Source organism: Chaetura pelagica, unplaced genomic scaffold, assembly GCF_000747805.2.
Source record: "Chaetura pelagica isolate M959 unplaced genomic scaffold, ChaPel_1.0 scaffold153, whole genome shotgun sequence".
Taxonomy (NCBI): Eukaryota; Metazoa; Chordata; class Aves; order Apodiformes; family Apodidae; genus Chaetura; species Chaetura pelagica.
Genome location: NW_009952707.1, coordinates 3,422,888 through 3,437,110, shown reverse-complemented (window position 1 = coordinate 3,437,110; position 14,223 = coordinate 3,422,888). Strand labels below are relative to the sequence as shown.

Below are 14,223 nucleotides of genomic sequence, written 5' to 3'. Positions count from 1 at the left end.
TTGGCAGAAAGTCTTGGTGCTGAAGCTGAACAGATGTGTCCTGCTCCAGTGGGACAGGACCGAGTTACTATCCTAAGTAGCTGATTCCCAAAATGTTTAAGGCATCAGTGATGAAAATACCTATTTTCCCACTATGAGTAAGCACAGGAAGGAGCACACATGCAAATTCTGAAATGGAAGTGTCTATGCTGCTATGTTTTATCTGGCTGAAGAATAGCCCTGGAAGTGCAATGGAAAAATTGAGCTAATAAGTGACATTGGTATAAATATTTTATTGCCTATTCCTCCCAATACTACTTTTTGCCAGCCAGCTTTGGTCTGTTCTCATAAACATTAGGTTTGCTTTTCATTCCAATCCTGTTCTTAAGCTTAGGTGCTAGAAGAAAGTGTTTGCCTATCATAAAAACTGGGGCAGTTCTGGGAAGAGCTAAAACTTTGCATTAATGCAGCTGTATTGCTCTGAATTTTTAGAACATAAAAATCATGAGATCAATGTAAGTCTGCTTGCAGTAGTTATTTTTAAGTCATTAGACATCAAAGCCATGCTGTATTTTACAGTATTAAAGCCTGCATTACTGTGCTCAAGTGTGCACACCTGTTACAGACAAGCCTGTACAGCTGCTAAGGGTCTTTGCTAAATACTCTAGATTCAAAATATGTGCCTTCCAAAGCTATGGTGTGTTTATTTTACTAATTTCTCATACATACACACCTTGTGCTTATTATGTACAATAAAAAGAGGGCCTTGGGCAAGCAAGACTGTTGCCATGAGTTTGTCTGGGCAGAGGAAAAACTTGAAAGCAGCTTCTGAAGACTGATTACTTTGTGGACTTCTGTGAGCATTGAGTATGGTCATCCCTGAAAGTATTTAAAGGCAAGTTGGATGGGGTTCTGAGCATCCTGATCTAGTGGGAGGTGTCCATGCCAATGCAGGGTGCTTGGATCTAGGTCTTTAAGGTTCCTTCCAACCCACACCATTCTATGAAATATACGGGTCACAGTAGTGTATGTTTCAAGTATAAATGGTAGATATTTTTGATGCTAAGTATTAGGACAATATGATTTTTTAAACCTTTAACTGCTCTGTAGAGGTTATCCTGCTCTTGTAGTTGAGCAGATGTTAGAGACAGTAACTCAGTAAGGTAATGAAACATGATTTTGTTGAGTCACCCATTTGTTTTGCATGTTTTGAAACACCTTTTTGATTCTGTCATTACTTTGCTTTTTAATGGAAGCTCCAACTCGTGCACCACATGATACCAGCAGGAGCTGAAGCTCTGGGTATGCAGGTCTGCCTTGATGATGAAGTTATGTCCACATGATCTGACAGCAGCTGTATGGCTTTCTGTGGAGTTAGGCTGGATTTGCAAGGATATAATAGAGATAATCAGAATGTAATCTTCATTGATTAGTTGTTCATGCTTTGGGGTTGAATGATGGGGATGTAGTATGTGCTCTCCTGTGAAATTCCATGGATTATTGGTATGTTTCTTGGGGGTGCATGGGGGGGAATTCTGTTCTCTGATCACTCTAAGCCAAACCGAGGGAGAAGGATATGAGGATTCCAGTGAATAGTTTTGTCTCTGAAGACATTGTGATTAGCAGGACACTGACAGAGATTGAGTCATAGGTGTGTGTATACTGACTGGTGTGAATGAGATGGATTTGCTGACCACAGCTAAGGAAAGGATGTTTTTGGAGGAGGAGAATGACATGCAGTATCTGTTGTCCAAGCCCTGTTTCAGTCACAATCTGCTGTCCTTGTTGAAGAATAGAAAAAAATCCTGGCATGTGCAGATACTTGTATTTCATGTGACCTTTAGTCAGCTGGGAGGGGCCCATAATTTAGCTTCATTTAGGACATCTTTTGCTATGAGAACTTTAAGCAAGGATGTGAAAACACCTGTTCAGCAGAAGCTGCTATGAGTTTAGGATTCATTTTTTGCCTGATGCGCTTTTCAATAGCTCTTTTGCAGCATTGGTCTTGTACAGAAATTTTATTTGGTGGTGAGCATTTTTTCCAGTAGCCTGAAACTAAAATAAGTTATGTCCATGTCTTGTGTCTATACATAACAGATTAAAATCCATTCTTTTTTAATATATCTTCTTGTGTTTTGGCTAAGCTTTTACTCAGTAGCTCAGATCGTAGACTCGTTTTGGTTCAGAGTACCTCTTTCTAAAGTAGCTTTTGGGCCCTAAAGAGAAGCTGACTGAGAAAGAATTTCTGTGTCTGCCTTTGTAGACAGACAGGATTCTTAAGCTGTGTCATTCGAGAGTGGTGGTCCACTGGTCTTCAGCCACTCCTGGCAGGCCCCTGTGGTCAGTTTCCTTGTTACAGCTTAAAAGAAAACCCTACATGAGACAACTACCGCAATCACTAACAGGGAAAGGGAAGAGAAGCTGATACATGATCAACATGGTTTCCATGAGGATTAGCAGTTGTGAGCGAAGAGAACCACAGATGCACCACTGACTGCTTTAAGAATTGCCATTCTGAGGACACCAGGAACTCATTGCTATTGAAGTGTTTGATCAACATTGATAGGATTCAAAACATCCTAGATACTGGAGAACTGCATATTCAAAGGAATATTTTACAGAGACTATCCTGCTTCAGAATCCACTTACAGCTTTTTCATTGCAGCAAAACTTAGTAAAAACTAATGTAGAACTGTGGCTATGCTGTGCTTAAATGTTGTACAAGTATGTGTTGCATACACTGTACTTGGGTGTTGTTCCACAACTCTGATTTCAGAAGCTTGGATAAAAATGGGAATAAATTCCTAGTAGGTATAAATGCAGCAGGCAAACTTGCTGATAGTCCAGTAAAAGCTTTCAAATGTCATTGCATGATGCAGTACTGGCTATCTCCTATGTCCCTGCTCCTAACATAGGGCTGCTGCAAGTCGTGGCATGATTTCTTTATTCAGGGCCCAATGAGGATTTGTATTTCTGTCCTATTTCAATGATGCATGAGAAGGAGGAACCTGATGACAGGCATAATACAGGCAACTCGGTTATCTAGGATAGGAAGAGGTCATCTCAAGAAAATATGAATTTAATATAAGCCAAAAATAAATCAGGCCATAGGGGAACGTAGTTGTATACTTATCTTTAAAAGGGTTTTTAAGTGGTTTCTGTAGAGGCAGCTTTATACAACTCTCAGAAATACATGACCTCGTGTGAGGGGTGTTTGCTCTCTTTCACATGGGTTTTGGCCCAGAGGTGCAGCTGGAGCATTGAGGAAAGACCCAGCCAGTTAATCCACATCTTGGTAATCCACATAGTGATACCTATCAGATAGTTGCACCCTGTCACAAATGAAGATATTGTATAAAGCTTATATAGTTTAAATGTGTTGCTACACCAGGGGGTGCTGTCTCACATCTGGTAAGAAATTTTGGTAGGTTTTTCTAAAAGTGTTAAAAGGAAGAAAGTAAAAGATGTGCTGCAGGTTTCATGGTAAAAGCATAATTTTGACCTGCTTTTGGAGTCACTTTCTGTTGTGTTTTGTATGTTTTCAGGTTGCCTAGCTATGTGTAACCAGTGCACTGTGATGCTGGCAGCTCAGATTACTAATATAGTACATCTGTTTGAACACTGACTTTTCTCCAGAGATTTTACTTTTCTAAAGTATAATGAGAGATTTGGCTGTATGCAGCTGGCCTAGGGAGGATCTCCTGTTTGAAAGACATGATCACAGAATGATGAGTTGATTGAGAGAGATGCAGGTAAAATACAGGAAATTCGAACTGTGACTGTGCCTGTACATTTGTAATACTAGTCTAAGCAATTTTTTGTTTGAGAAAAGCTATAAATATCCATCTTGTTTTGTTAGTTGTATCTCCTACTTTTTTTTTATGTACTCTATAGCTTGTAATTTTAACCTTTTCTAAATTCTGTATGTCATTCTTTGATTGCATCAGTGCAGTACATTTCATCAGAATGATCCACAATTGCCAACAATAGCATGGAGCTCCTAGCAAAAATGTGCTGTTGTTTTGAAAGATCAGCATAATTCTTCTAGCTATAGATCACAGACATTTTATAATTGAGTTATATGAATTTAGATGTTGTCAAAACCAGTTATTTTACATTGGTAAAAAATCTGCAGTTTCTGTGATTTCCATGTTCCTATTTTGCTCTCGCTTTCACTGGAATTTCATTTAGGGGAAGCAGAACAAAATAAACCTGTTGTTATCCTGGCCCAAACACAAGAGACAAGTTAGCTGGTCTCACTGTTCCTGCATCTTATTCAAGGTGTTTTTCAGGTTTCATGTTGTTTTGCTTGTAATATCTGGTCATAGGTCTAGTCTTTTATAGTAAGTGAGCATCACATGAGCATCTTTTAATTAAAAATGTTATAATCTTTTTCTATGGCTTTACAGTACCATGAAGAGTTGAAACAATTTTTTCATGCTTCTAATTTTAATTACTTCCAAAGTTTGGAAATGCCATATAACTTCTGTATTTAGGAAGGTTAGGAAAACCTTTTATTTTACAGAAATGATAATTTGGATTTCAAATGCTGCAATGAGTCTTTTAGTCTGATCTTTTGAAATAATTTTGCAGTCGCTCATATTCAGACACAGGGATAAAGAATTATTTCCACTGAGTTGCCCTGAAGCCATATTTTATATGAGCAAATATAAATATTGTGTTAATGTTTAGAAACTTCAATCTAGACAAGACTCCCCATGAACTTTACTTTTTTCCTTCCTTGATTTTAAATATTTATGTTACTGACAGCTGTAGATGTCATGTACTCTCCCAAACTAACATGACATGTTGCATAGGCATCCCTATTTCTAATAGTTCTTCCAATAAAATTGTCATTCTTTCCAATATTTATTGAATGCAGTGGTTCTAGTGGGCCAATTTCCTTCTTGAGCTATGCCTAATGAAACACATGAATGGGTTGCTGGTGTGCTGGTTTAGCAGTAAATTATTTTTTGAGGCCAGGAACAGTGGGTGGATAGTGCAGGCACTCCTAAGGCTTTTCAGACTCTGGAGGGTAGCATTGTCTCTTTAGAGGTGTCCCAGCTTGTTGTAGGGTACTCTCTTTTTTTATCTTGTAAAACAGAAGAATGTGGGACCTGTGGGTCCCACATGGGAATGAAAACCTACTGGGTTAATCTGTTTTAATAATACAGTGCATGGTTTTAGGTGTGAATCTGCTTTGTGTCTATAGTGGTGGTCTTGTGGTAAGCACTTCATCTTCATGCACTTTTCCTCCCAGTGGGACCTGGGCTGAAATTGTGAACCAGAGCACTCAGTGCCTCAGTTGCAAGGTGGCTGTGAGGACCCCCAGCAGTTAGGTCTGCATGTGCCTGTGTTGTGCCTAGACATGCAGTACCAGAAAAGCAATAGGTGAGACCAAAATCTCCTAGTTGCTGCCTGGGTGTCACTTCAACCATTAGCTTATCTATCATTCTACCTCGTTCAGTGGCTGCTGGCAGAGAAGTAGGTGCCTGCTCTAGGCAGTATCCCATGCTCTGAGATCTTTCAGGCTGTTCCTGTGCCTGTCAGTAGGAAGCCACTCTACACAATGAGACATCACAAAGACCAAACGTACAGTTCTTTGTACCAGATGGGAGATGTGCTCCAGGCTGTCATCTGTTAGGCATTAAGCAACATCTCTGCTTATTTACAATATTCTAATACCTGAAAACTACACCTTGAAATGGCCCATTTAGCATATTGTGTGTTATGCATTATCTCATACCAGCCTGAAAGCGAAGAGTCCCAGTTTATTTGGTTAGAACAGCTGATGTTGTCACCATGTAGAAAGTGATGGCATTCACTGGCTTCTTAAAGTTAGATCCATATTGACACGTATTATTTTCGTAAGGAGAAAGAGTGACTTCTTACTGTACAGTAGCTATGGTTCTTTGAAATGCTGTCATCCTCAAGGATCCTGTAGCTCACCCTTCATATCTATACTTGAGCTAGATGGAGAAGAAAAGGCCACTTGAATCTGTAACTAGTGGCACATGCAGCAAAGCACAGATCACTGATTCAGAGTGGCTGCAAGGTCCTACATGTGTGCCCAAGCAGAGTCCCACTGACTGTACCTGCTCCTAAAGCTCCTGTTTCTTTAAATCCAGTCTTCCCCAGTTTACTAGGTTGCATTCAGACAGGTGTTTACCTGCTCAGATAGCACCTACCTGCAAGTAAAAATCCCATTATAGAAACATTCTGCTTTTCTGCTTCATCCAATACAATAGAGACTTTGCAGAAGTTGTCTCAAAAGGGTGATTTCACCCTTGGTGTGGCAGCTGGCTCCCTGTGCCATGCTGTGCTGGCCCATGGTACAAGTGGCTATATCTCTCCTAACTTTCTGACATACAGAGACTAACAAGGTGATTGACAAAACAAAAAAAGATTTTGATTCTTACAGTTTACCTATACAATATAACTGTTTCCATCCTGGGAAACAGATTTACCTTTTCCTCTGATTTGTAGGAGTTGCCTTGGATTCCTTTTTTTTTTTTTTAAATGCCATATCAAACTTTCTTTTATAAAGGTGCAAGAAAAGAAGCTATTAAAACCTTAAGGTGTTTGACCTGTCAATGCTTTCATGCTTGTTCTTTAAAGAATATAATGTTAGGTTAATGCATCTTTAACAACAGATATAATTCTTCCAAGGTTTGTATGCCTACTCCCTAAGGAAGAGCAGGTGTCTTTTTCCTACGCTTGTTCTCACTTACACTTTAGGTGCACAAGTTCAGCACTGATACTATATCCAGCCTTAATAAATGTGAACGTTGCTGTGGAAACACTGTCACTTTGAGAGAGGTATGGAATGCCAAAGAAACCTGTTCTTGTAGCATACAGAGGCTAAAAGCAGATGGAAGACATTTAACAGTTAAGCTTATTATTTATGTAAAATATAGATCATGTGAGACTGTGGAATGTATTTGTTAATTAAGTGAAAATCAGGAATTGTGTGTGTTCCAACTAATTCCTCATGTGTTACCATAGAGCAAGAAGATACAAGCCCTAACAAATACATACTTATATTTTTGGCAGCATAAAGTAGTCCCTAACTTCCCAAGTAGCATATATTAAAGCACATAAATAACAAAGCTGCAAATCTTGTTTAACCTTTGGGGTTTTCTTACCAGTTTTCTTGGAAATTATTTGGGTTTGTAATTGGGAGAACTGTGTCTGCTGAAGCTTGTAACATAATTTTTATAGCAGTATTTAATGGATGGTACATGGGAGCAAGTTTTGAGAATGAAACAGATTACTGCACTTTTCCTCATATGCCCAGGAAATCACCTTAGGGCCTCTGCTTCATAGCTGTGAAGTGGAGATATGCTGCTACCTTTGTTAAGTGGCCTGAGATCTGTTGGTGAGAAGTTCCGTACAAAATCTCAGTTGCTGTTTAGTTTCCAAAAAGCTAGTCAACAGTCCCCACTTCCTCCCTAGTCAATAAATGGGCAGGTAACAGAGCTGAGTTGGGCTTCAGAGATCTAGGTGAGTCCCACAGGAAGGAACTGGGAAGTGGAGAGCTGTGCAGATGTGAAGGAGTGCGGGTCAGCTGCTGGCTGTCAGAAGAACAAAAGACTGTGCCAGCTCTATCCTATGATCTACACTTTGCCATAATTTAATATGAAGACAATAAGCTCTCATCAAACCAAGACTGGTTTTTGACGTGCACAGAATTTTAACAGTTGAGTACCTGAAGTGTTGTTTAGCAGTAGTGAGATGACTCTGCAAGAGGGACAGCTTAGTGTATTTCAGATAACCTTTTCCATGAGCCAAAGAAAGGGAATTGATTAATTGGAAGCTGAGGTTGTCAGACTTATTCCAGGGGTTGATCCCCAGAAAAGGGGCCTTCAGCCCCCTGATCCTCTTCCTTCTACATGAGAACATCTTTCAGGTCACAGGTGCCCCAACTCCCAGAACAGCTGTGTTTGGCTACATGCATCACCATCACAGTGGCCTCCTGATGTCACAAGCCACCTCACTGCCATTTTATTCCAGGCCCTATAAGTGTAGGGACCCCAGCAGCTGGCCCACAATTTGTTGAGCTTTGAGGCTTTCAAGTTCTAAGGATGCCTGCCAACAAGAGGTCCAAGAGGAAAGCGTATGGCTGCCCATCTTTGTGTGGGGGGAGAGAAGACATATGGCTGCAGGAACCACAGAGGAAGAGGAGGCAATGTGGGACAGGGGACACGATCAGCCACACTGTACATGTGGAGCCCATGGAGGTGGATCCACCTACAGATCAAGAAGAACCAATGGAAGTGGATCCACCTCCAGCATAGCTTCCCTGGCAGCAGTGCTCTGTGCCAGGTTTCCCCTCCATGACATCAGAGCAGCGGTGGGACAGGAGTGCCCAGTGTCACAGGAGCACCTGGCCCAGCTGCCACACCTGCTGTTAGCTGGCTGTCCTGCAGGCTCATCTGTTCCTTCTCCTGGCATCAGTAATTACTATGTTGAGTTCAACAGGTGGTGTGAGCCCTTCTTACCCATCTCCCATCCCTCTCCCCTGTTTAAAAAAGAAGACCACCAATAAACCAAGGAAAGTTTGGTACTTTGGTGACTGCATCTGGACTCCTCTGTCTACTCCCAGTCTCCTAAGTCCAGGAAAGACACTGATGTGTGAGGTGTGGGGCCAGACTGGGGCCTTTGAGATGGTGAGGTGGAATTTGAGTCTTCATCCAAAGGACTTAGTTACATTATGATAAGCTTTTGTGAGAAGTTAATGTCTTCAGCTTTGTGTGATACTATCCTATAACTATCTTCATAAAAAGTTTAGTAGTAGTGGTAGTCACAGCTGCTTCAGGAACAGTCGGCTCCCCTGGTGCAGGGTCTTCCACAGCTGCATAATCCAAGTCTGCTGGCACAAATCAAATTTCACCCCTCCTGGTGCCTTCAGGGAATGCCCCACTATGTTCCTGTATGAATGCAGAGGGACAGCCTGCCATCTCCCCATGGGCTTCAGGGGAACTTGTGCTTAGTCACCTTCTTTCCCTTCTTCCTCACCAACCATGGGCACTGCTCTGACTCTCCTGCTTCCTTCCTAACTGCTCACTGTGTTCAGCTCTTGTATCAGTTCTTTGTATGTTAATTCTCTCTCTAACGGCTCCTTGGCTGGTTTGGAACTGGGGGAGCTCTTCAGCTTCTTACTGGAGCCACCCATGGGGCCTCTCCCCAACTACCAAAAAACCTGTCAAACCAAACCAGCACAGACATTTAAAGGAATAGTGCTGTGTACTAAACTCCTGGTAGTTCTCATTCACAAAGGCTTTTGCCCTGAAACACTGCTAAGCTGAGAGTGTGAATGACTGTGATAACAGAGTTTTTGTCTGGAGTGGGTATGCACCAAGTGATAAAAGTTTTCCTGAGTGATGTAAGTGATGCAGGTATTAGATTCACTTGTCTCTTCATGTTTTTTGATGAGTCTTATATGTGATTTGCCTCTAACTTTGTAGATGATCACATGAAGTTCAGTCATCTGAAAAGTATGTTGAAATGATGCCATTCACGTAGATGAGCTCCTTGCAACCATTTCAAAATCCAGCTGAAGTGCGTAGGATTCCCAATGGCAACCCAATGCATTTCTGTTTGACTGCTGTGTGGATGTTATGTGGCTGTGGCTGACATGAATTCTGGTGCTTATGACCAGGCAAAAGATACCTTTGAAGTTCCACTAAACCTCAACTTTCGTAAGTTAAGCAGCAACTTAGAAAAAGTGGTTCTTGTGTTAATTTCTTTCCATGTAGAATTTGAGGTATGGGATGAAAATGGGATCTGAACATCAGAATAACTGATTGATGACCATGTCTGCCCTGCAGTTTGGATCCAAGGAAATATAAGCTCATGCACAGCTACGCTCCAACATCAGCGAAGCAGTAAGTGAGTGTTAATTCAAGTTTCTTTGGTGCTAGATTTGAGACTAGTGTATCAGACCATTGATAAGGCAGATGAGGAAGGTTGAAATTTGCTAGAGTCTGGTCCTGAAGTTGTAAAGAAGCTTGCTGGTGTCCCAGTTGGAGCCAGTTTAGAGCTTCTTGTAAACATAAGCAAGATGAAATCTTGAAAGCTGGAGCATGACAGGCTCAGGGCTGTCTGGGGCTGGGCTGTTGATCCTCAAAAGAGAAGGACAAGGAGAAATGGATCTCAGGGCAATGGGAGGTCTAAATGGTTTTCCATCTAATACATTCATTATAATATCTGCAGGACAGGTAGTATCTATGGTTGCAATAGTGGTTATTACTGGCTGTATTGGTGCCAGGGCCTTAGCTGATCTCCTTAAAACCAACAGTTGTTACACTTGCAAATTTGTTGAAGGGAGTTAACGCAGAGTTGAATTTTAAATTAATATGTTTGATTTGGTTTAGGAGTATGTTTCAGGAGAGTATAGTGGTTGATTTGCTCTGGAAAGCCTTTTTGTAGATAAAAGCATTACAGCTCTCATCCAAAGGGCATTAGGGACCTCTGCCAAGGTCCCTAATTTTCTCTTGAAACCCAGGTACTCTATGTTTACTTCCACAAATATTCACAGCAGTACATAATGTATACATGTATAACTAAGAGAAGAGCAGTTCATGATGCTCCTGCATCAGTAAGACTCACAGGGAGGTGTAGTCCCCCATGCACACACAGGCCCATGTAGTCTCAGAGCATCTGAAGCTCTTTAAAAGGATCTGTTACTCTAAATTCCTTGAAAACTTCCTGAAAATTAAAAATCAATCCATTTTCTCAATCTCTGACAAGTCACTAATCTTATGGAAGTACTTTTTGTGCCCAAAGTGAAGGACTTTGACAGGAGACAAATGCAGTCATTTACACTGACAGACTCATTCTCTGCCTGACCTCACCCCAATGACATTTTGAAAGTGTGGGTGCGTTATTTTGTTCAGGTGAATAATTCAAAATTACCATTCATATGAAAGTTTATCAAAAACTAATGGGATTTTGCAAAATAAATGGCTTCACCATTCTTCATCTAGCAGATTGCTGAGAGATGAAATGGGTCTCTGAGATATCTATTAAGTTCTGTCAGTAGCTCTGAATATAAGGCAGGCATGTGCTTTAAACTTTTCTAGATAAAGTCTTACTCTCTTTAGTTATGAGTGAGGAGTTTTTAATGCACAATGAGAATGCTAATCATCCAGTTGCTTGCTGCTTATAATGCTGTTTGTAACAACAGATTATTTTTAATAAAAAATCAAATTTTCTAAGAATGGTTTTCTAAAAATAACACTTTTCAGAAAATTCTTTAGAATCCTATTTCCTGAATAATTGATCTCTTCTAGCAGCTCAGAACAGTGGTGGATGCCTAGACCCTGAGGGTAACCAGAAGGGTTTCTCATGTAGTTGCTCAGTGATGGTCTTGGAAGAAAATGGCAGTTAGTGTGTTCATCCTTCTCGTAAGTTTTATCAAGCAGTTCAAGTACACCATCAAGTTTTGATACTGGATGTAATTATTCTCTACAACTAAGTGTATATTTAATCCTGTAAGGTAGGAGTGTTAAGGAGGCAGAATACACTTTGCACATATGGAATATTCCATTCTTTACTGACACTGGAGCAAGCTAAGGCTTATTCTTTTTCTTTTCTATCTGCATGTCAAAACATGAACAAAAGTCAAAATATTTGTTGCTACAGATCAGTCATATGTGCAAATGTGCAACCGCAGTTTAATTAGTGCAAACTATGTCAGCAAAGGGGAGCCTGCCTTTCCCAAAAGGTACCCCTCAAATTGTGCTTTAGCCAGACCACTGTATTAACTAGATGAGCTCTTCCCATAATAAAATTGTATTTTGAATCTTATCTAGATTGTCAGATAAGCTTTATGGAGACAGGGATGGTATGTAGGTAACACGTGCCAGACATGTTTGGACCATGTTATGCTGTGCCATCAGTTATGACTGGGTTATCTGAGCAATACCATAACATAAGCTTCAAATTATTTTTGCTATCTCTTTACCCAGTGTTATGAATCTTCTCATTCTCCAAGAAGCAAAGGATTGTGAGAAGGAAACAAGGGAAGGTTGTGTGTAGGAAGGGAAATTCCTGCTAACTTTCTGTAATTCTGTAATTTTCCATAGCCACCTGTGTTAGTGGTTTGCTTATATATTTTATTTTTTTTTTAATAAACACTTAAAAGGCCCAGAATAATAGCAGATGAACAAAAGAGAACACAGTGTCACTGAGATTGCTTTGGCGGTCAACAGAAAGACTGCTCAGCAGTGCAAGGGAAAAACAGATGGAGGCAGCAACTCTAAAATCAGATGAGGTTAAGATTCGTTTTTAGCAGAATGTTGAATCTCTAACAGCTAATTACATCTCTTTACATTGTATTTTAAAAGCAAAATATTTTTAAAATAGTTTTTTGTTCAGCAAAAAGAGAGTTTAGGGATTTTTCAGATGATTGTCTCTAATTAAGAGTTTTATGGCTAAGACCATTGCTAGAATAAAAACGTTGACTACTTCTGCCTGCAGCTTCTACATAAAAATCCTATATATATTCATTAACATTAGCTTCCTCCTTTCTCACTGATCTTATTCATTAATGAGTACTGTGGATTCCTTTATTGCATCTTCTTCATCCTGGATCATTATAGGGTCACTAAATGTAATTCTTCCCTGTGGGTATATACTAGCTGTTCCTGTTCATTTCACAACATTGTAATTAGGGAGAAACCAGAGGTTGCAAATTATGAAAATAATTTTGTTTCATGTAGATGCAGTGTCAGCTGTAGAGGGAAATCCATTTTTTTCACTCACATTGTTTGCTTTATTTTTTCTTTCTTTTAAGTAGAAAGGGACCTGGTATTACTGATCCAAACCCTCACACAAGTTCTGCAGCAGTGTTTCTTTTTCATAGCCAGTTGGAGTTGAGATATTAATACATTTTAAATGAAATTATTCTTATGTCACCAGGCAAAGGCACATGAAGTCTTGAGCAGCAGCCACTCTGGAGTGAGTGGATGTGATGGTCAGGTCCCTTGAGGACTGTGCTGTGTGCAATGGTGCTCTCTGTGTGCAGGGAACAAGCTGAGAGTGCTGCTGCTCGAGGCCTCTAGCTCTGTTTGGATTTCTCCTCTCCTGTGTTTTGAGCTGGGCAAGGTCTTGGTGTTGGGCTGGCCACTGCCAACATGACTTGGTTTTTCTCTCTGTTGCTGTATGTGCTGTCAGCTGCTTGATAAAGAGGACAATCGACTCCTCTGTTTTTTGGAACAGCTACTTCTGTTCTAATCAAGCAGGAGTGGAATCAGTTTCCCATCAATGACAGCTAAGCATGACAGCCCATGTTTTCTCTTTCTAATTTTGGAAAGTCAGGGGCAGCAAGCCTTACCTGACATGCATACCGTCCATTTCGGCACACGTCCTCATGCTGTTATAGTCCTCTGGATGTCCCTAGGGATACATAGTCGTGCTCTTGAGAGGGAGGTTACCAACCCATGCAGTCACTTCATCTGATTCTGAAAGAGATAGGGAGAAGGGGAGATACACGTCTTTCATAGGTCAGTAGCAGAAATTATCTAGGGTTTAGTATTACCTTAATCTCACTGGTGTACTCAGTGTTTAAACCCAAAGATGACAGGTACTTTGCTGTACTTTTGACAACAGACAAAGCAGGTACTGAGTACAGATTCCCACACAGGGCTGCTGTTGAACCTGGGTTGTTTCTGCCTGCAGCACATCCATTGTCCCAGACCTTAGACTCTGATCATAAGGAAATGGCTACAGCACGAGTGCTGCAGTAAGAAGGAATCCCTGAAGTGTCTGAGGGCTGTAAGCCTGTTTCACCTCTACCCATGCATCAAATATGAACTCCTGTCTCCAGTGACTTAACTTTCTGCACCGCCGGTCCACAGGCCTCTCTATAATGCTCTTATTTCTGCATGGGTCACAGGGGACCCACTCAAGCTTTTAATCTGTAGCTTATTGTTTAAAGATTTATTTGTTTTGCAAGTCTGCTGCCTGATCACAGGCCAGCATCCATGGAAGGAAGCTGGACAACTGGAAGAGTGTCCATCTGGGTGCCTTATCTGATGAAACTGCTTTGAAGGATTCAGGTCATTTGCAAATGCCGTCTTAAAACTGCAGATGCTTCATTTTTCTTGTTTACAGTGGAAATACATGAGAGAAAATGAGGTGTAACCAGCAAGTCCCTTGATGTTGCAGAAATGTCTTTTTTTTTTTTTTTTTTTTTTTTTTTTAGGAGTGCCTTTTTTCCATGGCTACCCTTTTTAAAAT

The 14,223-nt window shown here is 40.6% G+C and overlaps 1 protein-coding gene across 1 annotated transcript in view; it reads left to right on the top strand.

Annotated features, from left to right (window-relative positions):
* Positions 1–9,616: 9,616 nt before the first annotated feature.
* RRAS2 (related RAS viral (r-ras) oncogene homolog 2) overlaps positions 9,617–14,223 on the top strand; it is a 74,214-nt gene continuing 69,607 nt past the window's right edge. Inside the window, exon 1 of the mRNA XM_009994278.1 lies at positions 9,617–9,680. Within this exon, the coding sequence (XP_009992580.1) occupies positions 9,617–9,680 (64 nt within the window). The remainder of the gene's footprint in view (positions 9,681–14,223) is intronic.